The sequence below is a fragment of the Podarcis muralis genome, chromosome 17 (assembly GCF_964188315.1).
Source record: "Podarcis muralis chromosome 17, rPodMur119.hap1.1, whole genome shotgun sequence".
Lineage (NCBI taxonomy): Eukaryota > Metazoa > Chordata > Lepidosauria > Squamata > Lacertidae > Podarcis > Podarcis muralis.
This window is the reverse complement of record NC_135671.1, coordinates 2,374,149-2,400,105: the sequence shown is the minus strand read 5'-3', so window position 1 is coordinate 2,400,105 and position 25,957 is coordinate 2,374,149. Positions and strand designations below refer to the sequence as shown.

Sequence of the window (25,957 nt, the reverse complement as noted above, 5' to 3'; positions counted from 1 at the left end):
CTTTTTGTGTGCTCATTTCAACGGTATGACCCAACAGCTCAGCTTAGCTGAAAACATGTTGTGGTGTGATCATTAATAGCCCTTCCACTTTCATCACGCTGTTTATCCTTCTCCTCCACCACTGAGCTTTTGGCACCGCAGACTAAGTCCTCCTTCTCAAATGACAATTAGAAACACTAGCAATGCCAGGCCATCTGCCTTGTCCCCTTCTTTCTGATTCATAGTCATAAACAATTCACAGGCAGGTGTTCTTCCTGTATCAGCTCCCCACTACGTGAGGAATTCCTGCTCTAACTGAGTTGCCTAGTTATGGAAACAGCTCTCAGATGGGGTCCATGCTAGCAAGCTAAGAAAATGTAACAGGTTTTGGGCATCTGAAGGAACTATAAAAAATAGTTCTCAGGAAATGTAGGGCTTTTATTGTTGAAATCTGGAATTTGATAGTTCAACCTCCCACCATCTCCTTAGGCAATCATATGCCACCTTCTCCAATGCACAGAAGTTCAAGATTGCTGCCAGGAACCCTGGGACAGCTGCAGCACAGCAGATTTAAATGTTTTTAGCATGCTTGAATGTGGCCCGAGTAAGGATAGAGGTGGAGCACAATGGCAAATCTCTATTCTGTCTGCTCGAGATAGCCAGCTGTTATTGCGTGTCCTCACCCAAATGTGTCAATTATTACACGTGTACAGGGGAAAAGTACATTTGAAGTTTTGGCTGAGAGTTGCAGTGTGCCACTGCTCAGATTATACATACAAGGAAATCCATACCCTCCAACATTTCTCTGATGAAAATAGGGATGTTTCCTTCCTTAATAATAATTTTATTATTTATACCCTGCCCATCTGACTGGGTTGCCCCAGCCGCGCTGTGTGGCTTCCAGCATATATAAAAACATAATAAAACATTTAAAAACTTCCCTATACAGAATTGCCTTCAGATGTCTTCTAAAGATTGCAGTTACTTATCTCCTTGACATCTGAATGTTTGCAGTTTTAGTTTTGGCCAAACAAGCACAAGCCTATACAGACTTGGAAGTAAGCCCCACTGAGCTCACTTACTTATGAGTAGACAGGCACAACCGTGTTCTCCATGAGTCATCAAAGTTTAGAATTTAATAGCATGTATTTTCATGTTGTTGTTTAGTCATTTATTCGTGTCCGACTATTCGTGACCCCCTGGACCAGAGCACGCCAGGCACTCCTGTCTTCCACTTCCTCCCGCAGTTTGGTCAAACTCATGCTGGTAGCTTCGAGAACACTGTCCAACCATCTTGTCCTCCGTCGTCCCCTTCTCCTTGTGCCCTCCATCTTTCCCAACATCAGGGTCTTTTCCAGGGAGTCTTCTCTTCTCATGAGGTGGCCAAAGTATTGGTGCCTCAGCTTCAGGATCAATTCTTCGGCGATCAGCCTTCTTTATGGTCCAGCTCTCACTTCCATACATCACTGCTGGGAAAACCAGAGCTTTTATTTTCATAGACTCATAGAATTGTAGAGTTGGAAGGGACCTTGAGGGTCCAATCCCCTGCAGCACAGAAATATGCAGCTGTCCCATACAGCAGTGTTCCCCAACCTTGGGCCTCCAGCTGTTTTTGGACTACAATTCCCATCATCCTTGACCACTGGTCTTGCTAGAGAGGCCTGGAGGCCCAAGGTTGGGGAACACTGCCATACAGGAATCAAACCTCTAACCTCAGCAGTTATCAGCACCCCACTCTAACCAACTGAGCTCTCCATAGCACTGACCCAATGGGCTCAGGCATGCTAAATTCTTCCCATGGACTGGGATGTAATATTTCAATCCAACGGAAAAACATAACCAGTTCACAAGACAATAGATACAGTATTACGTTAAACTTAAAGCTAGCAAGCTCTTCCTGCCATTATAACAAACTTGGGATTATGTATTTATTTTCACAAAACTAACAGGACAGAAAAAAGGCTTTCCTGGGGCTCCAGAATCACGTGCATGAAAGCAACTCCCAAGCAGAGGCTTGCAGCACACTCTTCTGGCGCGTCAACTCTAGCATCACTGCCTAGCTTTTAACGAAAAGGAAATAAGCTTTGCTGCTGCTGTAATTGCCATCTTAACATGAAACAAATCCGGTTAACGTGGGGAAAACTGCTCACAAAGAACAGGGTTCAAATGGAGGTCTGCATCAGCTATGGGATTTAGAAAATGCTGAAATTCCACAAGTTATCAAAACGCAATTTCCAAATGTAGATTGCTCAGTTTTAGCCTTCTTTTAAAGCAGAGGTTTGCTTGGCTGAAAGGAAGCCTGGTTCAAAAGCTGATATTTGTTTACGGAGTGCTGCTATTGCATGGCAGCTGCCAGAAACTTGCTGACTGCTCTCACATGTCAGCTATCAAATATTACCAATTGCTACTACACATCATCGGTCAAAAGCAGTCAAATGCCGATTTGCTCCTGCGTGTCGTATGGCAAACACTGTCAAATAACAACTGTCAATTAATGTCAAGTCAAATATTCTTAGTTGTGCCTTGACATTAAATTTCATAGAGAGTGTAAACCTCTTTTGAGTAATATGCATACTATACATACATAAAATATGCAACTCAAATATAATTCCCTGGCAGCTATTGATAACACTTATTAAATAGACACTGAATAATAAGATATACCAATAAGAAGGAATGGGGGTGTTCAGTGTGTTGGTACATCAATGTAGACACTAAATCTGTAAGCCTATTTCAAAAAGTTAAAAATGACATGCACAATCCTATGTTCCAGAGACACTGGCTGAGAAGACTTAAGATCCCAGTACACTGATGTATGTCAGGATATGCCTTCACTCAGAGTCCACTGATTTCAGTGGCTGGCTCTACTCTGAATATGCCTTAATTGGATATTACCCATCATCAATAAAATGTAATTTTGAACATCTACTTCACAAAAACCAGCATACAAATAGCCTAGCATATGTTACATACAAAAACCAGGCAACACAGCATCATTTATATAGCTCAGTTTACGGTTAGCCACTAGAGACCATGACATGAAAGTTTATATTCAAGGCCTGTATAAATGTACTGAGGGAGGGGCCTTCCTGATTGGATGTTAGATTGATTTCCATAACTGTGGGGCCACTGACAAGAAGGCCCTGCTCTACGTGCCAGCCAACCTAACTGTTGCTGTAAAGCCGTCAGAGCAGATCTTAAGGTACAGGCCAGCTGGTACAGGTGCAGGCAGCTCTTTAAGTAGTCTGGTGCCAACCTGCTCAAGACTTTAAAGGACATCACCTGGACTTTAAATTGGGGCCTGGGGAATGGCAATTATATTGCTAGAGCAATATAGGTGCCATATGCTCCAGTTTCCCAAATCCAACCAGTAACCAGGTGGCTGTATTTTGTAGCAATTGAAATTTCCCAACCATCCTTTAAGTCTACTTTTCTGGTCAAATTTTCCATCCGCCTGCTTTTTTAAACGACTGGTTCATCCAACTATTTAGGTGACCTTCCCTTCTTCCTTCCCTCTTTCTTTTCGTCTTTCTTTTTGCACACAATTTATCTCTCCTCCCCATTTGTACTTGACTAAAAGTGTTTGGTTGCTACTAGCTCAAGCACTTGAATGAACAGGGAAGGGCAGTATCCTCCCAGCCAAAATTTTGGACTGAATCAATAATTCAGCAAAGAGCAACATTTCCAAGGCTTGCTTGAAATTTAAATAAAGATTCCTGGCTCTGAGCAGCCAGATGGGTATAATAGAGCTAGAGGTAGAGGTGGGGGAAAGCATGTGTTTTGGGATATTTTCACAGAATGTTAAATCACACAAAATATTTCACTTGTCTCCAGTGTAAGATCACAACATGACTCCCCTGTAATGAATTCTTTATCTTGGCAGCTCTCCTACTCTCTCCCAAGCAGCAATCCTCTCTCTTCTTTCGTCTCCGTGTGGGAACATATGGTAATATTTGGAATGTGATTTCGCCCAGAGAGCAAGCCTAGCTTGCCCACACCTGTGCAGACCTCCAAGTCACTGCACAGTATGTGTCCAGGCTGAGGTCATGCTCCAACACTATTGTGCGAGTTCAGTTTGCTCACTCTTCTTCCAAGACATGCCAAGAGCCCCAGAATACTGGCTTCACGTAAATCCCATTTGGATTTGTAATTTGTTAGAGACATTATAAGGCAAATCTTCCCAGCTTCCTTCTGTGTAGAACTGCGGCTTTCAAATTCAGACCTAACCAACCCACTATTGATTTTGGACTAGTATCTTGGAGAAACACTTCAAGCATAACCCCCAAAAAAGAAAGGAAAAACCAACGAAGGTAGACTTTGGTCCATAATATAGAAGGAAAGCCTTCTTTTTCTTTCTACTTCCTTTTCTTTCTGGTCCGTTAATGAAAGTACTACACTGAGGTCAAGCCAAAGCTCCCTGTACATTGAACTAGTGCGAAGTATATAGGCTGAACTTGATGGGGTGGTGACAATCACATCTATTTAATCAAGTTTCTGCTCTGTTCATGTATAAAAGGGATTGGGGTGTGTGTGTGTAACATATTCACCTTTGCTCCCCATGACCAGTCAGCATTTCCCCCCAGCCTGTGTCCAATACAAGCCAGGCTGGGCAGGTGTGTGTATGTCTGAGTGATTGACTATGGGGAGGAACAAGAGTTCAGCTCCCTTCACCCAAGTGTCCCTTCTTGATATAAAAATCAACCACCCCCACGACATTCTACACGAATGGGGCAGACAGATAATTTAACATTGCAGTGTCTAAACCTGCAGATAGCATATTATAATGATGATTAAGAACAACATTGAATACCTGGGTTGCGCAAGGAGTCACATCCTTTTCCAGAGCCTAATCTGTAAAATACTGAAGAAGCTATGAAACTTTGCTCTCCACAGGCTATGGAAAATTGATATAAATTTTACAGCTTGCTATCTGATAAAAGAAAATTTAATGAAGGTGTTGTACCGTTGGTATCTTACCCCAGTAAAATTATCAAAGATTTATAAAAAATTCTCAAATCTCTGTTGGAAATGCTAATCAGTGGTTAAGCAATTTTGGATAGTGGTACATGAAGTGCTTAAAAATATATTTAAGAGTTCAATCTTCAAAAGCCAGAAGCATATTTGCTGGGCTTAAAATCCAGTGACAATCCCAAGGACAAAAGGAATGTATTCCTATACGCAGCAGCAGCGGCTAGATTACTAGTGGCAAAAAAACGGAAAACAGAAAAAAATACCAGAACTATCAGAATGGGGAGCTAAAATTTTCTGAGATGGCAAAATTAACGGCAACAATTAGAGGCTGTTCTAATCAAGAAATTTACCAAGAGTGGGAGTGTGTAAAGGAAGATATGGAAAGAACTAGGACAGGAGCTCAAATTTAATATGCAATAGCTAAAGTGCGCAAGGATACAAGATGATATCATACACAAAACAATAAATAGAACTTTAATTAACACAACAAGAAACAATATTATGTAGAGAAGATCGCACATGGATGAAGGGAAACAATGAATCAGGGGAGGGAGGCATAGGGCAATACTGTACTTGGAAAATTGTTAAGGATACATAGGTGATATAAGAGGCTAAGAACAAGGAGATAAAAGAAGACTAACATTAAAGAATAGAAAAAACAAGGGAATTTGGGAAGAATTTGGTACAAATGAAAATATATGAGTCATGTTTTTGCTTGTATTCTGGTTTATTTTGGATGTAAAGGACTGTTGAAAGGACTGTAAATAAATAAAATACCCTAAAGAAACTTTGCTCTACACTGGTGGGAAAGGTGAGAGGACCCTTGAAATGCTGGGCGTCTAGTGAGAAGCCTCTGATCTTGCACTTATTAGCCTGCAGTGGTTGAAGAGATTGCACCTTTGGTACAAACTACAGGTGAGACATCACCTTGCCAACAAAGGTCCGTATAGTAAAAGCCATGGTTTTCCCAGTAGTGATGTATGGAAGTGAAAGCTGGACCATAAAGAAGGCTGATCGCCGAAGAATTGATGCTTTTGAATTCTGGTGCTGGAGGAGACTCTGGAGAGTCCCATGTACTGCAAGAAGATCAAACCTATCCATTCTGAAGGAAATCAGCCCTGAGTGCTCACTGGAAGGACAGATCCTGACGCTGACGCTCCAAGACTTTGGCCACCTCATGAGAAGAGAAGACTCCCTGGAAAAGACCCTGATGTTGGGAAAGATGGAGGGCATAAGGAGAAGGGGACGACAGAGGACGAGATGGTGGGACAGTGTTCTCAAATCTACCAACATGAGGGAGGCAGTGGAAGACAGGAGTGCCTGGCATGCTGTGGTCCAGGGGGTCACGAAGAGGCGGACATGACTAAACGCCTAAACAGCAACAACAGGTGAAGGACAAAAACCAAATACATCTCTGCCATTATCCTTGGAGGTGGACATGGAGTGGATGCGCTATGCTTTCAAATAATATTATGTATTGTAATGTCAGATTATGATATTTATATACATTTTCCCTTTTGAGGCTGCCTTTAATATGCCTGCCAAACCTTCGAAGTGCCTTATGATACACTTTTCCCCCTCTATATTTTTTCAATATCATATCTTGAGTTGTCTCAGTGTAATAGGATCATGTGTTAAGCTTAGTGGTACATTTTAAGTGCAGGAGTTCAATGTGACAGCCCCAAAGCCATGTCCCTAAGGAGAGTCCATAGCCATGCCCAAGAAGAGCGCAAAAATGCAGGCAGAGAAAAATAACTACTAAACTTTTAGAAGACATCTAAAGGCAGCCCTGTTTAGGGAATCTTTTAATGTTTAATAGGTTATTTTATTTTAGTGTTTTGTTGGAAGCTGCCCAGAGTTGCTGGGGAAACCCAGCCAGATGGATGGGGTATAAATTATTATTATTATTATTATTGATCCATTATTTTACACACAGAGAGTTGCAATACATAGTGTAATACACATTTTTGAAGAATCAGCAGGATTGCAGTCCTATGCACTGTTAACACTGTGAGGACACACACAAACACTGAAGTGCAACATTTTGACAGGTATTTTTTATTATCATTTAGGGAAAGCGCACGCTGCCCTTAAGACCACGAAAGCACAAGATGGATTTTTTCCCCCAAGGCAGGTTTCCCAATATCCAAACGTGAGCAAAATGTTATGCCCATTTCAAAGAAAAACTGCCAGCCCGGGTAGGAAAAAAGATGCTGAGAAACACGGAATTAATCCGGATTTTTCGTGCTGAACGGTCAGTGGCGCCAAATAAACAGGTGGATAAATAAAAGCAGGGGCCGTAAATTAACGCCTATTGGATTAGTAATTATGTTTGGGAGCTGCTTTTGCGAGCCACCCTCGTCCCTCCCAGCCAACCCAAAGGGCGGGCCTCGCCCGCAGGCCAGGCGGCGCTGGGGTTGCCCTGGCGACGGCGGCGGCGGCGGCTCTTTAGGCGCATGCGCGAAGGGCCGGCCCGGTTCTGGTTGCCAAGGCGACCGCTCGGACTCTTCCTCTGGTCCCTCCGGGGAAAGTGGCCATGGCGCCCAAGCGGCCCAAGAGCGGCAGCGCGGCCTCGGCGCCAACCGGGACTGGCTCCAAGAACTGGGAGGCTGGGCTGGTGTCTGCCCGGTTAGAGGAGGTGCGTTGGGGGGGTGGTGGTGGTGGGGAAGAGACACGTGTACACACACACACACACACATTCACATATATGTGTACACGCATCTATGTAAACACAAACGTATATACACACAAAGGTACACACAGATACACAGATGAGGTGTGTTGGTTGTGGCGGGGCGGGGATACACACATACACATTCATAATATATGCATGCACACATATGTAAACACAAACATATACACACATATACGTGTACACACACATATGTGCACACACACACACACATTCACAATATATGTGTACACGCATATGTAAACGCAAACATATATACACACATGCGTGTACACACACACACAAAGGTACACACAGATACACAGATGAGGTGCGTTGGTTGGGGCGGGGCGGGGAGACACACACACACACACACACATTCATAATATATGCATGCACACATATGTAAACACAAACATAAGCACACATATACGTGTACACACACACACATATACACACACACACACACACACAGATAGACAGATGAGGTGCGTTGGTTGGGGCAGGGCGGGAAGTACCCCTGCGTCCCCCCCAGAAAAAAGCATTGCATATATACACATACACCTGCACACACATAGACATATATGTACACACACAAACATATATGCACACATATATACACAGATACACACACGTACACAAATATATATACACTCACATATATATGTACACACATGCATACACACACATTCACAAGCTTCACTTGAGCTCACCTGTGCTAGAGATCCTAGTTTTGCTTCAGAGCCTCCCTCTTTGTTTAGAGCTTTTTACATTGAAGGAAGGGCATGTGACGTGTTGTAGCCCAGGCGAGCCCTAGGCTTATTCTTGGGAGTGGTCCCTCACTCACCAATTGAATAAAGTGGAATTTAGCACATTTACATCCCTCATTTTCTCCAAGGAGCTCAAGGTGGTGTACAAAGAAAGGATCATTTCATTTATGTTATTATTTGCATTTATATTTCACCTTCCCCCCTCCCCCAGGTGGCCTACCTGGTTCTCTTGCTTCCTAATTCCACCTGCACAACAACCCTGTGAGGCCTTGACTGACCCCAAGGTTGCCCAGTGAGCTTCATGGCCAAGTGGAGATTCAAATCTGGGTCTCCCAGGTCCTAGTCCAACACACAAACCACTATACCACACTGGCTGCTTAGCCCTTGAAGTTTCTTTGATCCTTGGACAGGTGTCAATACTCAGCCTTGAGCAAGGAGCTAATGCATCATTTTGGTCCGAGACTAACAAGAGCACACCATACACTTAAACACATCACTTCGCCCAAAGAACCCTGGAAATTGTAGTTTCCCTTGTTGTTGTTGTTTAGTTGTTTAGTCGTGTCCGACTCTTCGTGACCCCCTGGACCAGAGCACGCCAGGCACTCCTGTCTTCCACTGCCTCCCACAGTTTGGTCAAACTCATGCTGGTAGCTTCAAGAACACTGTCCAACCATCTCGTCCTCTGTCGTCCCCTTCTCCTTGTGCCCTCCATCTTTCCCAACATCAGGGTCTTTTCCAGGGAGTCTTCTCTTCTCATGAGGTGGCCAATGTCACTGGAGCCTCAGCTTCAGGATCTGTCCTTCCAGTGAGCACTCAGGGCTGATTTCCCTAAGAATGAATAGGTTTGATCTTCTTGCAGTCCAAGGGACTCTCAAGAGTCTCCTCCAGCACCACAATTCAAAAGCATCCATTCTTCGGGGATCAGCCTTCTTTATGGTCCAGCTCTCACTTCCATACATCACTGCTGGGGAAACCATAGCTTAGATGAGCCTAATGCTTTAAAGTGACTAGTCAGCATAGTTAAACAAGTCACTAGTTTCACAGCTTTACTTCCGTTCTTAGGGTTATCTGCAGTGCCTGATAGTTTCACATCCCACTGAAATTAATGGGACATAATTCAGTTGCAACTAATATTGCATTGATTTCTGCTGAATTGCTTTATTGTGCTTTTATTTTTTATATTGAAAATATATATATGAATGAAATCCTAAATAAAATAAATGCCACGTTATGCTCTTCCCTCAAGCCCCTGTAAATCCAGTTGACACCCATGCAGCTAATTTAAAGGAGATGCTGACAGAGGCTGATGTAGTGATACAGTATCAGCCATTGCTCAGTCAGTTTCTTATTAAAAGGATCATTAGTATCTTAGCCCTGAAGACAGTTCAGTAATTTGTTTGGAGTGTGGCAGAGTTGCTTAAGGTCACATTTGGCACCCCAAATGCTGCTGGACTTTATTATTGACAACTGTGAAATGTACGATGGCTTGATACATTATTATTAAGGTCATGGCCCATTAATTTCATAATGGTGCTGCCAACCTTTCAAGCAGCCTTTTAATAAGCAAGACTAATAAAGTGTATTTATTGGCTAACACTGGAGATGTGTATTAATTGAAGGAAGGGCCATTTACAGATAGCAACACAAGGACAATCCTGATTACTTTCCACACTGTCAAGCGTTTGTCTTCTATCACTGAAGCCCTCTTTTTGATTTGGAAATCTAGCATAATGGCTTTAGATTTGAATTTTGCTGTGGCTGGTTTCAGTATTTTGGGTGAACCTCAAAAATAGGAGTTAAACAATTAGGTGTATTTGAAGTGCAGACAAAGGATAGTAAGAATTGGCAAATATGACAGCTCTGTTTGAAAACCATTAGCATTTAACAGCTTACCATATATATCCTGATGGAAAATATAAGGTCATATTTGAGCAATCATTTCAAAAGCGTAGCTTGTCATTGCCTTTGCAGATATTAATATAAAATTCCATTTGTTCTGAAGTGTGTTTTGATCTGCCATACATTTCTAAGTGTGTAAGAAATTATAAATTTGAAACTGTGCTTCATATTATTTTCACAACCAATGCCAGTATGTATGTCTAAATCATACAAAGAATTGTCACTGAATTTTGCTAGTGTCAAATACATTAAGAAAATTATTTTGCAGTATAATATTGCCATCTGGTGGTAAGAGAGTAGTTGTCTATACTTCTTGAATGTAAAATTTGTTTGTTTGTTTTTGGGATAGGAAAATTGGATTCCCAGTATCGCAATGGTTGTTGGGGAACAAACCGAGGATGAACTCCACACAAAGGCCCTGTCTCTTGCTGTGCAGGTGCCAATGCGGAGGCTCTTTAGCGTGGTGACTTGGGAAGGAACATTAGCGCAGGTATTTGGTATTTATAATGGTGAGAGGTGGGGTGTGGATGCTGGGGTTAAAACTGAAATGAGAATGCATCTCTACCTATGACCAATAGTGATGTAAAATAATGCTCACCCCATTGCCACGGGATGGAAATGTGCTTCCTGGTCTCCTGGGATATGAGTCTCAGAATAAGCTGGAGGAGAAGGATGTGGGCATTGACAGGGAGGCAGAATATAAAGACTAGATGTAGCTGGATTGAGAGGAATCACCCTGGGGCTCATTTGCATCCCTTGAAACTGGACTGGAGGAAGGAAATTGAAAGCTGTTTTACCCCCTTTGCTTTGTCAGATATCTGAGTGGAAATCTGGGAGCAAGAAGCCTGTTGAGTCTTGACACTATACCTTACAAGAGCTTTATTAGCAGTAGTTTAAGACTTTGGTCAGGATAGTTTTAAATGTCCAACATGCAGCATGTTTATAAGCCACGTAGAGTTAAATATACTTACTTTCCTTAGAGTTCAATTCATGTACTCTCCTTAGAAGATTAGGCTAGGGATTTAAGGAGTAGCAAAACCAGTTCTGTTTGCGCAAAGGATCATTGGGCATGCACATGATAAGCCATTTTTGAGTTTCAAAACCAGATTTTGATATGGCATAGGAGCTTGCTTGTCAGAATAAAAAAAAGGTAAATTTTACCTTTCCCCAAGTCTTCAGACTCAGCTAGAGTAGTCTACATTAAGCAACACATCTCACTCTGAGGATGTCTGAGTATTATAAACCTAAACCTAAAGGTAAAGGACACCTGACAGTTAAGTCCAGTCACGAACAACTCTGGGGTTGCAGCGTTCATCTTGCTTTACTGGCCGAGGGAGCCGACGTTTGTCCGCAGACAGTTTTTCTGGGTCATGTGGCCAGCATGACTAAGCCGCTTCTGCAGAAACCAGAGCAGTGCACAGAAATGCCGTTTACCTTCCCACCAGAGAGGTACCTATTTATCTACTTGCACTTTGACGTGCTTTTGAACTGCTAGGTTGGCAGGAGCAGGGACCGAGCAAAGGGAGCTCACCCCGTCGCAGGGATTTGAACTGCCGACCTTCTGATCGGCAAGCCCAGAGGCTCAGTGGTTTAGACTACAGCACCACCCTTGTCCCTATTACAAACCTAGGGGAGCATAAAATAAATTCAGAAAATTAATTCTCTTGTCTTTGTTCATTACATTATATATGTTTTACAGATCATGGGAAGTGGAGAAGTAAGCAAACCAAAGGGCAAAGAAAAAGAAAAGGAAAAGGAAAAAGAAAAAGAACCGCCTTTGTATACTGAGGTGAGTGAAAGCATTTTTAATTACCATTGCTTGGATTACTTTTCTACCTCTTGTCTCTTCAGAAGAAAATGCTTTCATGACTGGGGCTGTTTGCTTTGCAGCTGGTACTGAAGAAAACCTTGAAACATTTTTTATGAGACGCTAGATGTAGAATAGTGTACACTTTACCATTTCTAGTCAACATACTAAGGGTAAGCAATGATGTGTCAGGATGTTATATGGTGAGCAGCTAAGTGCTACTTCGTAGGTCATTTCACACGTCTGCACTTATTTTGGAGTCCAAAGCAAGACAGACAGCTTCAAGGCACACAACGCACAACTGGACTTGTATAGATTTGGACTCTATAAAGTCCTCATACCAAACCATGGTTTGCAAGATTTGAGCTTCCAGGGCATAAACAAATAATTGTTTAGAATTTCTGGTACATTTTTTTCTTTCTCTTTGTTTGGCACTCCTCTAGGTGCAGTCGACTGTAGAAGGCCACCAGGTCTCAGTCACATGAGCAAGGTTGGCATGCTTTTCCTGGATCCCATTAACCAACCTGGTGTTCCTTCAAAGCATCTTCAGGTTTAAGACTACAGACAAGCCACTAGTATTATTAATACCTGATGTTCCTTCTCTACACTGCTATAGCGCATAGTGGTATTTGCACCTCCTTCCTGAATCATTGGCCCTCTGGTCCTAGTGCAGGCTAATCCAGCATTGTCCTAAGAATAATAAACAGTGTTACTTTATAATAATAAAAATAAATGTAGTTAACAGGAACCACACTCGCACCCAGCCCTTCAGATGTCAATTAGAGTAGATATAAATATGTTAGCTATATGTTAGTTAGATATAAATATATTAGCAGGGGACGCGGGTGGCGCTGTGGGTAAAAGCCTCAGCGCCTAGGGCTTGCGATCGAAAGGTCAGTGGTTCGAATCCCCGCGCCGGGGTGCGCTCCCGTCGTTCGGTCCCAGCACCTGCCAACCTAGCAGTTCGAAAGCACCCCCGGGTGCAAGTAGATAAATAGGGACCGCTTACTGGCGGGAAGGTAAACGGCGTTTCCGTGTGCTGCGCTGGCTCGCCAGATGCAGCTTCGTCACGCTGGCCACATGACCCGGAAGTGTCTCCGGACAGCGCTGGCCCCTGGCCTATAGAGTGAGATGGGCGCACAACCCTAGAGTCTGTCAAGACTGGCCCGTACGGGCAGGGGTACCTTTACCTTTAAATATGTTAGCAGTTGTGCTCATGTTTCAGTTAACCATGGAAAGATCCACCTGCAATTATCACTTTAATTACACTCTCCATGCTCAGGAGAGTGAGACTTGGCTCTTTCCCCTTGCTTTCTTACACCCAAAGTAATGCCCCCCAAAGGGATGGTACCCTTTGGTGAAAACTTGCTGCATTTAGGATATCATTTAGAAGGTTTCCAACTTTTCTGACTTGTTTAAGTCCTCTGAAGCTATTAATCCTTTACACAGTTCCAGTGCAGCCTGCAGTTGATGGTACAAAGCTAAAGTAACTCTCCCTCATTCACCATATGAACCCTAGCAGCTGTAGGCTGGGAACTACATAGCATCTTTCTCTGCCCTTGCATTTGTCGAGAGTGAAGCCCTTTGACTGCATTCTCAACATGAAGCCTGCCAGCTTCAGAAAACATATTGACATGCAGCAAGAACAGTCGTCCATATCTGTGAAAGCAAAATCGACACCATATGCAGTCGAGTGCAATTTCTCCAGAGGTGTGAGGGTATGAGAGGATGTCAGAACTGTGGAGTAACACCTCATTCATTCAAAAGCTATAAATAGATCCAGTATGCTTAAAAAGAAAATTTGAGAAATGTTTTATATAAAGTCTTCCTTAGAAACACTTTCAACCTTGGAAGAACATTTTAAGAGTCACTATCATGCAACACCTCTCTTCTAAAAACTATTGATGAGTTTTTGTGTCATGTTGTTGTTTTTAAGTGGTTATGTGAATGTAAGGAAAAGATCCCAGATGTTAGTAAGTTATATGAAATTTGGTGGAAACAAGCTGTAAAAAACATAGTCATAAAACAGCTTGTCAATGCCACACATCTGGACAACGTAGCCGTATGTTCTTACTGCTGTCATCACCTAAAGAAAATTCAATAACCTTATTCCACCCCAATTAGGCTACACACCAGCAGAATCAGTATGAACAAGAAAGGGGGAAATTGTACCCGGTTGGAAACTCTAGTACCCGAAAGTATTTCTGAAACTGCCATTGGTTAGTTTCCATTTGTGTTTGCAGGTACAAATAATAGCAAGGTTCCCATTGTTGGTTTACTATCTGAACAAATTGTACTTAAAAATAGCTATGTTATAGCAGCGCCATATCATACCTGAAATCTGAACCTGAAGGTATGGTGGAATCTATGAACACCGCTTGAATGCTAAACCAATAGTGCTTGTTGTACTGGAATGGGACTGCATCATGGGCATATCGTTGTCCCATGTTCTAAGCATCTGTGTTTCCATTACATCCACATCCATGGTGTAATTTTGCACCAGGTCAAATATGGCAGGTTCACACTTCTGTTTGCTACACTCACTCAAATTTGCCAACCTGTTTTGCCCAGGTTGCTACTGGTGAATTACAGCCTTTCCAGAGGGATTGGAACAGGCTCTATAGCTGATTTTCCTTACCTTTGAAGACAGGGCAGACTTGCAAACCAGACTGGTACATCCCTATTCCTCATTCCCTATCTTTAACCAGTATGCTTATGTCTCCTGTTCCAGGACACCACATATACTGAATTTGATACTGAAGCAGTAATCAATCGCTTTCTCTTTGCAGGTGTTAGAAGTGGCAAAAATCATTCTCAATAATGGAGAAGCACTTCCCGTAACTCTGATTGGAAAGTTAATTAAATATCAGATGCTCTGCATTAAACAGAAGGACCTGCAGAGAAGGGCTGCTGAAAAGAAGGTATTTTAGGATCACCTGGGAGTAAGTCCTATTGAATTCAATGGACTTTGGAGCTGAAACATAACAAATTGTACTTTTAGTCAAATGCGAAACAAAATACCACTTGAATCACAAGCAATTTGTTGAAATAGCAATCTGTATTATTTTTTGTTGCATTCAGAGATGGGTTATATTTTTCTAACTTTGCTTATCTGTGGTATCTGTTAGTACTCTGCATTTATTTAAACTGAGTTTAATTTTAGTTGTTCTTGCTGTTGTTACTGTTTAGGCAGCGGTCCTGACTTTCCTGGGAGGCTGAAGGGCCTTGGGAGGTGGTATTAAGTGATTTTGACAGAAAAGGAGTGCCATTGGCAAGTCAACACTTAAGATGCCAGAAGTTGCCCAGTACAGCGGAATGAAACTAGGCGTATTAAGTTCAGGCATGCATCTGCCAGATCTAAAGCGCACATGCACACACACACATTCCTCAAGCAAACCCAGAGAAATGGCCCAACGTCATGCCAGCCCAGGGTACAACCCTGCCCTGGTCACAACAAAACCCTGAAGCAAGGGGCGAGGAGGTTACTTTGCCAGTGGATTTTCCTGCTAGCTTAAATGCAGTTTAGCATTGCGTGGACAGGCAGAGACCCCCGCCCCCAACCCCAGGCGACTCCCTGGTGGAATAATGACTCATGACAACGTGTTATGGGATTAAAATTGGCCACATATTTATTAAAAATTCAGATGTAGGGAGACCTTGGCTTAGGCCATGGGTAGGCAAACTAAGGCCTGGGGGCCGGATCTGGCCCAATCGCCTTCTAAATCTGGTCCGCAGACAGTCTGGGAATCAGCGTGTTTTTACATGAGTAGAATGTGTCCTTTTATTTAAAATGCATCTCTGGGTTATTTGTGGGGCCTGCCTGGTGTTTTCACATGAGTTGAATGTGTGCTTTTATTTAAAAATCATCTCTGGGTTATTTGTGGGGCATAGGAATTCGTTCTTCCCCCCCAAAAAAATATAGACTGGCTCCCCACAAGGTCTGAGGGACAGTGGACTGGCCCCCTGCTGAAAAAGTTTGCTGACCCCTGGTTTAGGCATTGGGCGTTTATCTCTTCCAGTCCCCAGCCGGGGACAACCCCTTTAACGGGGAACCCTGGGATCGCTGCCGCCGGGGGAGGGGGGTGGCATGGGTTACCGCTTCATCCCCCCCCCCCAATTTAGGGAAGATAGACTAAAGGATTCCGCCCAAGGCCTGAGACCGCCAAGGACTCCCAGGTAAGTTCTACCCTCTATTGTGTGGGCTCGGGTGGTCCGACCCTACCTGGCCAACTCTCCTGGCAACGCCCCCCTCCCCCCGCCGGGATTGGTTAACTGTCTGAGGTTAGGCGGGAACCTCCAGGTATCCAGCGTGGGAGGGGGCAAAGCCAGGTTTTATTTTAGGGAGCTGCATAGGATCGGGGGGAGGGCTGCACAATACCATGCAAAAAATGCCCCCCATTTGATGTGGGGAGCTGAGTGCTCTTGAGTGTTTTAAAGGCTAAAACAAGTGGCAAATATCAGCAACGCTCAGCGTTTCAGGAGGAGCCATAGTTCAGGGGTAGAACAGATGCTTTTATACGCTGGGTTCAGCCCCAACTTTTCTGGTTGTAGAGTTTAGAAAGACCTTTGAGAATGGAAGAGCAGCTTCCAGCCTGGGTAGGCAGTAGTGGGCAGGATGGACTGATGGGCTGACTTGAGTAATATAATAACATTGCTACCTTATAACTATTTGCCTCTTCCAGTGCCAGAGTGCCTGCCTTCCCTGATTAGATATAAGCCATAAAGTGGAGGCAGAGATACTTCCCTTGAGGAAGGGCAGAATAAAAATGTAACCACTAGTAGCAAACTTGAGTGTTTGGATGACTATTCGTTTGGAAGCATTGTCAGTTAAAATGGGGGGAGGGGAGGGTATTTTAAATGGCCTGAGAAGAATCTGAGTTGTCAGGGTGTGTGGAACGTCAAAGTATTCGTTGAGGGGTGAGAAGGAAACTAAAATGTGCATAGGGAAAAGAAGGAAGTTGCCTGCTTGGGCTCTAGCAGGTTATAGTAAGTATCCTGGAGGGCATTGGGGTTGAGGGAGAAGTGTGCTGTGCAGTAAACAAACTCTCCTTCCTGCACATAGCTGTCAACTGTCCCTTATTTGGCATGAAAGTCTCTTATCCCAGCGCTATGTCCCGCTGCTTGTTGATGATGTCCCTTAAATTTCCCGGGTTTCGAAGGAAGCAGCTCCTCTCCCTCCCTCCCTGCCGGCCAGGGAGGAAGGAGGCTCCAACTGTGTTGCTCGGCTGCGTTGCTCACCCAATAAGGAGTCTAAGAACGACTGGGGGCTGGAGCTTGCATGCCTTGTGCCAATCAAATCGGCCGCGTTGCCTGGGGACTCGCCTTTGCTCAGCGCTTCCCAGCGGAGAGGTGACGGTGGTTTTCCTTGCTGCATCCCCTTTGCCGGGTTGCTGCGCTGTGGGAACCACCGCTTGAGGGTTCGTTTGGCTGCTGGCTGGGCTTTCTGCCTTTGACTTGGAGGGGCTCAGAAGTTGAACATGCCTGTGCTTGGAAAATCCCTTATTTTGGCTGCTGATCCCTTATTTTCGAGGCTGCTGGCCCCTTATTTTCAAATCTTCAAGTTGACAGCTATGTTCCTGCACCATTCAGGGATGCTTAAGTAGGAAGGAGCAAGGGGGTGTGGAAAGGGACTCATTTTTCCTTTTCAGGACACTTACTAGATTTGGAGCCAGCTGCCTCAGATAGGAGTACAAATGATTGTATTACGCCAACGTAATATTTCCCCCTGTTGTTTTTCATAAGATGTGCATGTTGTTTATCTAATTTGGTAGACAACCGAGGACAAGGACAAGGAGAAAGACGAGAAGGGGAAAGGGAAAGGGAAAGGCGGCAAAAAGGAGAAACCTCCCAGTGCCAAAGGCAAAGGGAAGAAGAAGGGACCCGAGTCACCGAGTGCGTCAGCAGCTACCATTAAGAAAGACACCAAACTTAAACGGCGTGGAGAAGAAGATGATCTTGACAAATACATCGGTGTGTAAAATACAAATATGCTTCATGTCAAAAGAAGTACAGATTCAGGACTTCAGACTGATTCACACTAAGAGGAAGCTGTGGCTAATCCTGGCATTCTGAGGAGCCCAAGCACACGAGACATGATATTAGAATGTAATAAATTAAATTACAGGAAGCCAGCAAACATAGAATATATGAAGACAGTAAATGACGATTAAGCAAATCCTTTTGATCTTTGCTTTTAGTTTTCACATATTTTTAGAAATATGTCCTGCTAGTTTCAAGAGGAACTTAGCATTCAGCAAAGCATGTTTAGGCTCACAGCTTGCAAAATTTGCCTGTAAATACTAGAAAAGGTCTTTCATTTCTCTTTGTGACTGCCTTGTGCACACAGGCAAAGAACCTTCTTCTCATTCAGAAACAATTCTTGTACTTAGTAATAGAAGATGATGTGTATCCAGAAGCATTTCAGGTTCTGAATAAACAGGCATAGGAAGAGCAGGGTTTTCCTTGGATAATTGTTTCCATTTCCTGCTCACATGAAAGGAGATGGGATGCCCCTCCACCCCCATGTTGCCGTCCATTGCTTGCTCAGTGAATCTCAATATGGTATAACCCTTTGAATGTCACCTGGCAATTATAGCTTTGGCAATGCTTGCTGGGAAACACCTCAGAAATAAAATAAGGGATCCCTTTACTGCCTCTTTCATCCATTCCATGGCAGCATAGTCCAGCATTGGCAGGAAAAGTTTTCCTTGGAAATGCCTTTCTGAAGACAACATAGGGAATGATACTACTTGGGCAGGACTCTCTCCAAACACTAAATGTTAGTTAAATAGTTGCACACTAATAACCTTATTTCAAAAGGGTTTCTCCCTGCCCCCTCCTGAGTTACACCCATTCCCCTTATAAATTGCATATGATACAGTCCAAACTGTAAGTCTTCAAAGGTTACATGCATTTGAAAAGCAGGATTTGTAATAGATGTATTTATGGAATATAACTTATATGCAAGCCATCTACCATATATATGTAAACTGCCAATTTGGATGCTTTCTCAATATTATGCTTTAATAAAACCAATGAGCTTTGTATGCTGTTTTGAACAGATGATGAACCAGATGACGGTGCTCAGTATTATTTCATAATTAGTGGTTTTCCCTACCCTCAACTTCTGCCTGTGCTATCCGATCTTGGGATCAATGTTGCAAGCGTCATTAAGATTTCTTCTGACAATTATGAGCCACTCCAGACCTACCTGGAAGGAGTTGCTCTGCAGGAAGAACCATTTCTTGAAGCAGAAGGTGAGCTGATGATTAGCAGTTGTATGTGATATGAAACTGAAGATCCACCATTCTTATTCTTGTTTTAGATGGGCATTTTTGTTGTAGCATACTTTGAGCACTTTAATTAGCTGTTAGGAACCCCCCCCCCAAACCCAAGATATACTATTGATATTTCAATAGACTTTAAAATCTGTGTCTTATTCCTGAGCTAAGTCCATTTCTGGATGAATCAGAAGAGTAATAAGTGATCATGGCACAGGGCACAGTCCTTGCAGAAAAACATTGGGGAGTCAAACTGATACTTCTTCCTCCCACCCCAAACTCACTTATAGCTAGCAAGTGCATACTAGCTTTATTATTATTATTATTATTATTATTATTATTATTATTATTATTTTGTGTACCCTGTCTTTTTGCCTGGGTTGCCCCAGACATTCTGAGAAGCTTCCAACAAATATACAAAGACACAATAGAACATCACACATTTGCTAAGAGTTTTGTGAACCTGCCCAGGAAAGCTTTAAACTAAATCCTATGGGGGAGGGAAACAATATTTCAGATGACAATATTTCTTGAAAGACCTACATTGGCTCCCAGTACGTTTCCGAGCACAATTCAAAGTGCTGGTGTTGACCTTTAAAGCCCTAAACGGCCTCGGCCCAGTATACCTGAAGGAGCGTCTCCACCCCCATCGTTCTGCCCGGACGCTGAGGTCCAGCGCCAAGGGCCTTCTGGCGGTTCCCTCATTGCGAGAAGCAAAGCTACAGGGAACCAGGCAGAGGGCCTTCTCGGTAGTGGCGCCCGCCCTGTGGAACGCCCTCCCATCAGATGTCAAAGCGATAAATAACTACCTGACATTCAGAAGACATCTTAAGGCAGCCCTGTTCAGGGACGTTTTTAATCTGTGATATTTTACTGTATCTTTGGTTTTTATGGAAGCCGCCCAGAGTGGCTGGGGAAACCCAGCCAGATGGGCGGGGTACAAATAATAAATTATTATTATTATTATTATTATTATTATTATTATTATGCTGACAGGAATACCTAGTACTGGGAATAATAGCTTCATTTATGGAAACAGCTGGAGGGAATGACTTGTGGTTTCAGTTTCTGTACTAAAGCCCAGGGTATGGGAAACAAGCAAGATGAATTTGAGCTCTTAATATGAAGCTCATGACAGGAATGTAGAAATTGAGGAGTAAATCCTATTCAAAAGAATAGACCAAACAGGAAAGGAGGAAGAAGTACATTACATTAGGGGAAATTGCTTTACAAAATGTGTACATTAGCGTCACGGAATGAGCTGGCCATTTCCAACGGCTCCCAGTTGGCGTTAACTCTTTATTAGCACAGACCTGACTGGGTGTCAGATCTAATGAGCACAGCAGCTTATTCCCTGTAAGTCTTACTCCATGAAATCAGTTGCCAAGACTAAAACTCCCTGTCTCCCCACAACCATCTATGGCTCCTCCTCTCCAGGGCTCACCCCCCCCCCCCAGCAGTCGGAGACTGTGCCTGTCTTTGCTCCTCCTGTTTCATGCTTCTTCTGTTTCTGGGAGTTGGGGAGAAGGGAGCTTGTCACAGCAGGAGGGGGAGATACCCATGACCCTTCACCAGCTTGATTCATCTCTGCTTCTTGACCTCCTTCCTCCCACTTGCCTGTTTCAGCTTCTTCCTCTGCCTCTGGACTTGTCTTTGCCACAGACTCTTCCTGCTCACTAAGCCCTGTTTCCTCTTCAGCTTTCAACACCTCCTCTTCCTCTGACCACTCATTGTTGTCCCACCACCGCTCCCTGGGCTCTGAGCTTTCCCCCCTTTGTGTTCCCCAGCTGGTTCCTCCTGCCATTCCTCTGCTTCCAAGCAGTCCATCACAATTAGGAGAAATTCTCACTGAAATTCTGATCAGTTTTCATGAGGACTTAACAAAAAAAAGCTGTCATGGAAAGGTAGAGAACTGAACTTAGAAATATGACAAAACCGAAAGAAACCAAAGTTGACAGATTCATCCATTCCTATGTATCATGTTATCTGACCAAAGCTTAGATTATTAAATAGGCTTTGCAAAAGAGTGAGCTGACCGTGGCTTAATCCTTTTTGCCCAAAGTATGTTTAAGATTTGCTATGGGCATACTTGCCTGCTAAAATAATTCCATGCTCATGCAACCCTAGTTGTCGAAGCTGAAAAGAAGAAGAAGCAGAAAGCTGCCAAGGACCTGAAAACCTTCTGGAAATATTTGGAACCAATTCTGAATAGTGGGAAACCAGGATCAAATCTTTTTCAGATAGCTCGACTCCATCACCTAGTCCAGGAGTCTTCCTTTCCTGCTGACTGGAGTAACACTGAGATGTTGGTTAGTAGCAGTGCTATTTTTCTAGAAATATGGTGCCAGAACTCACCCTCATTTTCTTAGAATGGCAATGGTGCCCACCTGAGAGGTGCCAGAACTGAGTTCCTATGAGTTTGCCCTGAACTAAAGGCCCTGGCTAGGCGTATTGGGTTATATTTGATGTCGCACTAAGGTTAACATTCCATTAGTGCATGGATTTCTCCTTGCGTCATTGATCCTTTCCCCGCTCTCCTTGCCCATGCACCCCCTAAATAGGATCTAAGGCCTTCTCCAACACTTTGGATCAGATTTGGGGATGGTACGGGCTATATAGGAGGAATTCTCTTGTGCCCGTTGTCTTTTACAAGAAGCATTTGTGTTGGGTAAGTGGGCAATAGTGCATGGTGTGACATTTGTTTCTCATTCTGGAGTGGGAATAGCTGTTAATCTGAACCCTGAGGTTTAGCATAGTCCCTCACTAAGGTATTGTTATAGATCAGTATACCCTTAAGGTTCAGTTTGAGGCTTTCCAGAGCAGAGATGGGGAACCTCCAGCCCATAGTGAATCTTGGCCTTCCAGAGAGTCCACTTTGGCCCACAAAGCCATTTTTCCCCAAAGTGCCAACCCACACACCCATCAAATGATATATCTGGTGCTGTCAGCTGATTGGTGGGAGGACAGGCTTTAATGCATCATTCATTGGTTCAAGCAGCCCAGCACTCGTGCTGGAGCCACTGAAAAGCAGAGGTTCAAGCAAGAGTGGTCTGAAAGGAAGAGTGCTCCTCTGTTTAAAATCTGAGCGGGTGGCAACGAATAGAAAGACGTCTGCATTGTACAGGCTCCTTTCGCTTTCAGCCCTGCTTCCTGCTCAGATGTTTAAAGGCTCCTGTCTCCTCCTACCCATCCCAAGCGGCAGCAGAGGGTGGGGAAGAGGAGAAAGAAGCTCATTCAGTTGCTTAAAGAGCCTTACAAGTCTTCCCACACTCCACTTATAAGCCTCCAAGATTGAAAGTTTAAAGGGGAAGCATGGCGAGATTTCCAAAACTATACAAGGGATTTTGATAGATAGTTGGGACAACCCACCTGTCAGTTTGTATGGTGTCATCATGACAGGTGGGTGATTACAGCCACTTGTCAAATTTGGCCCGTCTGTGGCACTTGACACCAAAATGGTTTCCCATACCTGTCCTGGGGACTAGTGTAGTAATCAAGAAATTTGGCTAAACTTTGTTTATTTGTGATGGTCTATATCCCCTTGGGTGATGCAGCATTATAACAGGAGATGTGTCCAGTTGGGTGGCAGTTGGTTGACTAAGAGAAATAGTTTTTCTGAGGTCTGCTACTCCTGGCTTGCATTCCAGTCTCCAATGTGCCTTGTCAACCGTCAGTGCAGTTAGGCATGCCATGTGGTTGGTTAATTCCAACATATTCCATAGGGGTGTGTGATTGCCAGTGTGGTGTAGTGGTTAAGAGCAGTGGACTCGTAATCTGGTGAACCGGGTTCGATTCCCCGCTCCTCCACATGCAGCTGCTGGGTGACCTTGGGCTAGTCACACTTCTCTGAAGTCTCTCAGCCTCACTCACCTCACAGAGTGTTTGTTGTGGGGGAGGAAGGGAAAGGAGAATGTTGGCCGCTTTGAGATTCCTCAGGGTAGTGATAAAGCGGGATATCAAATCCAAACTCAAAATTGCATCACAGGGAAGTAACTCCCATATTGTTCATCTCTGATCATTGGGCATGGTTAAACAGAAGCTTCATTTGCAAAACATTATGTCTTGTATACCACATTCTCTTAAATGGATGATGGAAAGATAAAGCATTTACTGTAGTTGTCATTTAGCTTGGAATTCTGGTCTTTGGCGGTATGGATTTACTGCCATGTGCTGGTGAGTGGAAGAACAAAGAGGAACTCTCCCATAATTGAAATCTGGGCATTTTTTGAGGTGGGATAATATTAATATTAAAATGCATTCAAACTGAATCATGCTTGTTGTGTTATTCAATAACATGTATAATTCATTGCTTAGAAGTTGGCTGAGTTCCCATGTGTTCTGAATATTATAAAGCCAGTCTTTATATTTCCTCCTTTTCTTTTGTGTAGCTTGAATTTGGAACGGAGCTCTTTGAAGTTGTGGCATGTTTGATGTATGACTGCCTGGACTGGAAAAGACAGCACCAGCACTACTTGAAATCCACCAAATTTATTAATGTCCCCGTAGTAGAAAAGAAGAGCAAGGCTGAGGTCAGAGACCACGTCCATGCTTGGTAGCAGATATATTTCCATGTAAAATTGTGCATAGGAGTACATTTCTGCATAAATATGCATCATCTTGTAAATGGTTAAACTGGTTATGTGAATTGTATCGGAAAGGGGGGGGGGGTCATCTAAGTCATGGAAAGGACAGCCTAAATTCTACATTAATTCAGAAATTCTCCTCCAGGTGATCCCAAGATTCCTCCAGCACTCTATGTGACTCAAACCTGCAATAGTTCCTTGCATCACATTATTCACAAAGAGTGTCCAGCAGCAAAATTGACAGCCTGTTTAAGTACTTCGTTCAAGTACTGCAATAACTGGGTTGAAGATTTGAATATAAGACGGCTGTATTGTCATACATGTTTTTGTTTCACAAGGTACCACCCGCTGCTCCACCTACACCTTCAAGGAGAAAGCAGGCAACGGAAGAGCCCGCTGCACCAGTTTTAACAACAGGTATGTATTAAGTGTCTTCAAGTTATTCCTAAACTTTGTCATTGAAAAGAGTGATTCCTTTTCAACATGCTGGAGAAATAGGGCAAAATATGTGTAAACCTTCTGCAGATAGCAGTGGGGTGATGAGTTTTGTGATGTGATGAGTTTTGATTCAGGCTGCCATCCAGGACCTGACAATTCCAACTTCTGTAATGAGATGCCTTCTGAAGCGATTCTTAACCATTTTCACTGCATCAAGGCATACTGAATGTCGAAAACTTGCTGTTTATTTCAGGGTAGATTTTATATTCTCAAATATGGATGATCAGCCGTTGTATATCCCTTCTTCCCATCAACTACAGGTCCATTTCTTATACCCATCTTGCACCTAACCTCCTGGATCTTAGAATCATAGAATCATAGAATCATAGAATCATAGAATCATAGAGTTGGAAGAGACCACAAGGGCCATCGAGTCCAACCCCCTGCCAAGCAGGAAACACCATCAGAGCACTCCTGACATATGGTTGTCAAGCCTCTGCTTAAAGACCTCCAAAGAAGGAGACTCCACCACACTCCTTGGCAGCAAATTCCACTGTCGAACAGCTCTTACTGTCAGGAAGTTCTTCCTAATGTTTAGGTGGAATCTTCTTTCTTGTAGTTTGGATCCATTGCTCCGTGTCCGCTTCTCTGGAGCAGCAGAAAACAGCCTTTCTCCCTCCTCTATGTGACATCCTTTTATATATTTGAACATGGCTATCATATCACCCCTTAACCTCCTCTTCTCCAGGCTAAACATGCCCAGCTCCCTTAGCCGTTCCTCATAAGGCATCATTTCCAGGCCTTTGACCATTTTGGTTGCCCTCCTCTGGACACGTTCCAGTTTGTCAGTGTCCTTCTTGAACTGTGGTGCCCAGAACTGGACACAGTACTCCAGGTGAGGTCTGACCAGAGCAGAATACAGTGGCACTATTACTTACCTTGATCTAGATGCTATACTCCTATTGATGAGGCCCAGAATTGCATTGGCTTTTTTAGCTGCCGCGTCACACTGTTGGCTCATGTCAAGTTTGTGGTCAACCAAGACTCCTAGATCCTTTTCACATGTACTGCTCTCAAGCCAGGTGTCACCCATCTTGTATTTGTGCCTCTCATTTTTTTTGCCCAAGTGCAATACTTTACATTTCTCCCTGTTAAAATTCATCTTGTTTGTTTTGGCCCAGTTCTCTAATCTGTCAAGGTCGTTTTGAAGTGTGATCCTGTCCTCTGGGGTGTTAGCCACCCCTCCCAGTTTGGTGTCATCTGCAAATTTGATCAGGATGCCCTTGAGTCCATCATCCAAGTCGTTGATAAAGATGTTGAATAAGACCGGGCCCAAGACAGAACCCTGTGGCACCCCACTAGTCACTCTTCTCCAGGATGAAGAGGAACCATTGATGAGCACCCTTTGGGTTCGGTCAGTCAGCCAGTTACAAATCCACTGAGTGGTAGCATAGTCAAGACCGCATTTTACCAGCTTCTTTACAAGAATATCATGGGGCACCTTGTCAAATGCCTTGCTGAAATCAAGGTAGACTACATCCACTGCGTTCCCTTCATCT

The 25,957-nt window shown here is 43.6% G+C and overlaps 1 protein-coding gene and 1 long non-coding RNA gene across 2 annotated transcripts in view; one reads left to right on the top strand and one right to left on the bottom strand.

Moving 5' to 3' along the window:
• The window catches only part of LOC114587860 (uncharacterized), a 96,619-nt gene that overhangs the window by 42,494 nt on the left and 28,168 nt on the right, over positions 1 to 25,957 (bottom strand). The gene's annotated exons all lie outside the window — the stretch shown is intronic.
• Positions 7,438 to 25,957, top strand: part of SPAG17 (sperm associated antigen 17) — an 80,416-nt gene continuing 61,896 nt past the window's right edge. Inside the window, exons 1-9 of the mRNA XM_028712671.2 lie at positions 7,438 to 7,588; positions 10,640 to 10,780; positions 11,990 to 12,079; positions 14,887 to 15,018; positions 17,869 to 18,067; positions 19,159 to 19,353; positions 21,505 to 21,686; positions 23,766 to 23,906; positions 24,299 to 24,377. Coding sequence (XP_028568504.2) covers positions 7,487 to 7,588; positions 10,640 to 10,780; positions 11,990 to 12,079; positions 14,887 to 15,018; positions 17,869 to 18,067; positions 19,159 to 19,353; positions 21,505 to 21,686; positions 23,766 to 23,906; positions 24,299 to 24,377 — 1,261 coding nt within the window. The 5' untranslated portion in view covers positions 7,438 to 7,486. The remainder of the gene's footprint in view (positions 7,589 to 10,639; positions 10,781 to 11,989; positions 12,080 to 14,886; positions 15,019 to 17,868; positions 18,068 to 19,158; positions 19,354 to 21,504; positions 21,687 to 23,765; positions 23,907 to 24,298; positions 24,378 to 25,957) is intronic.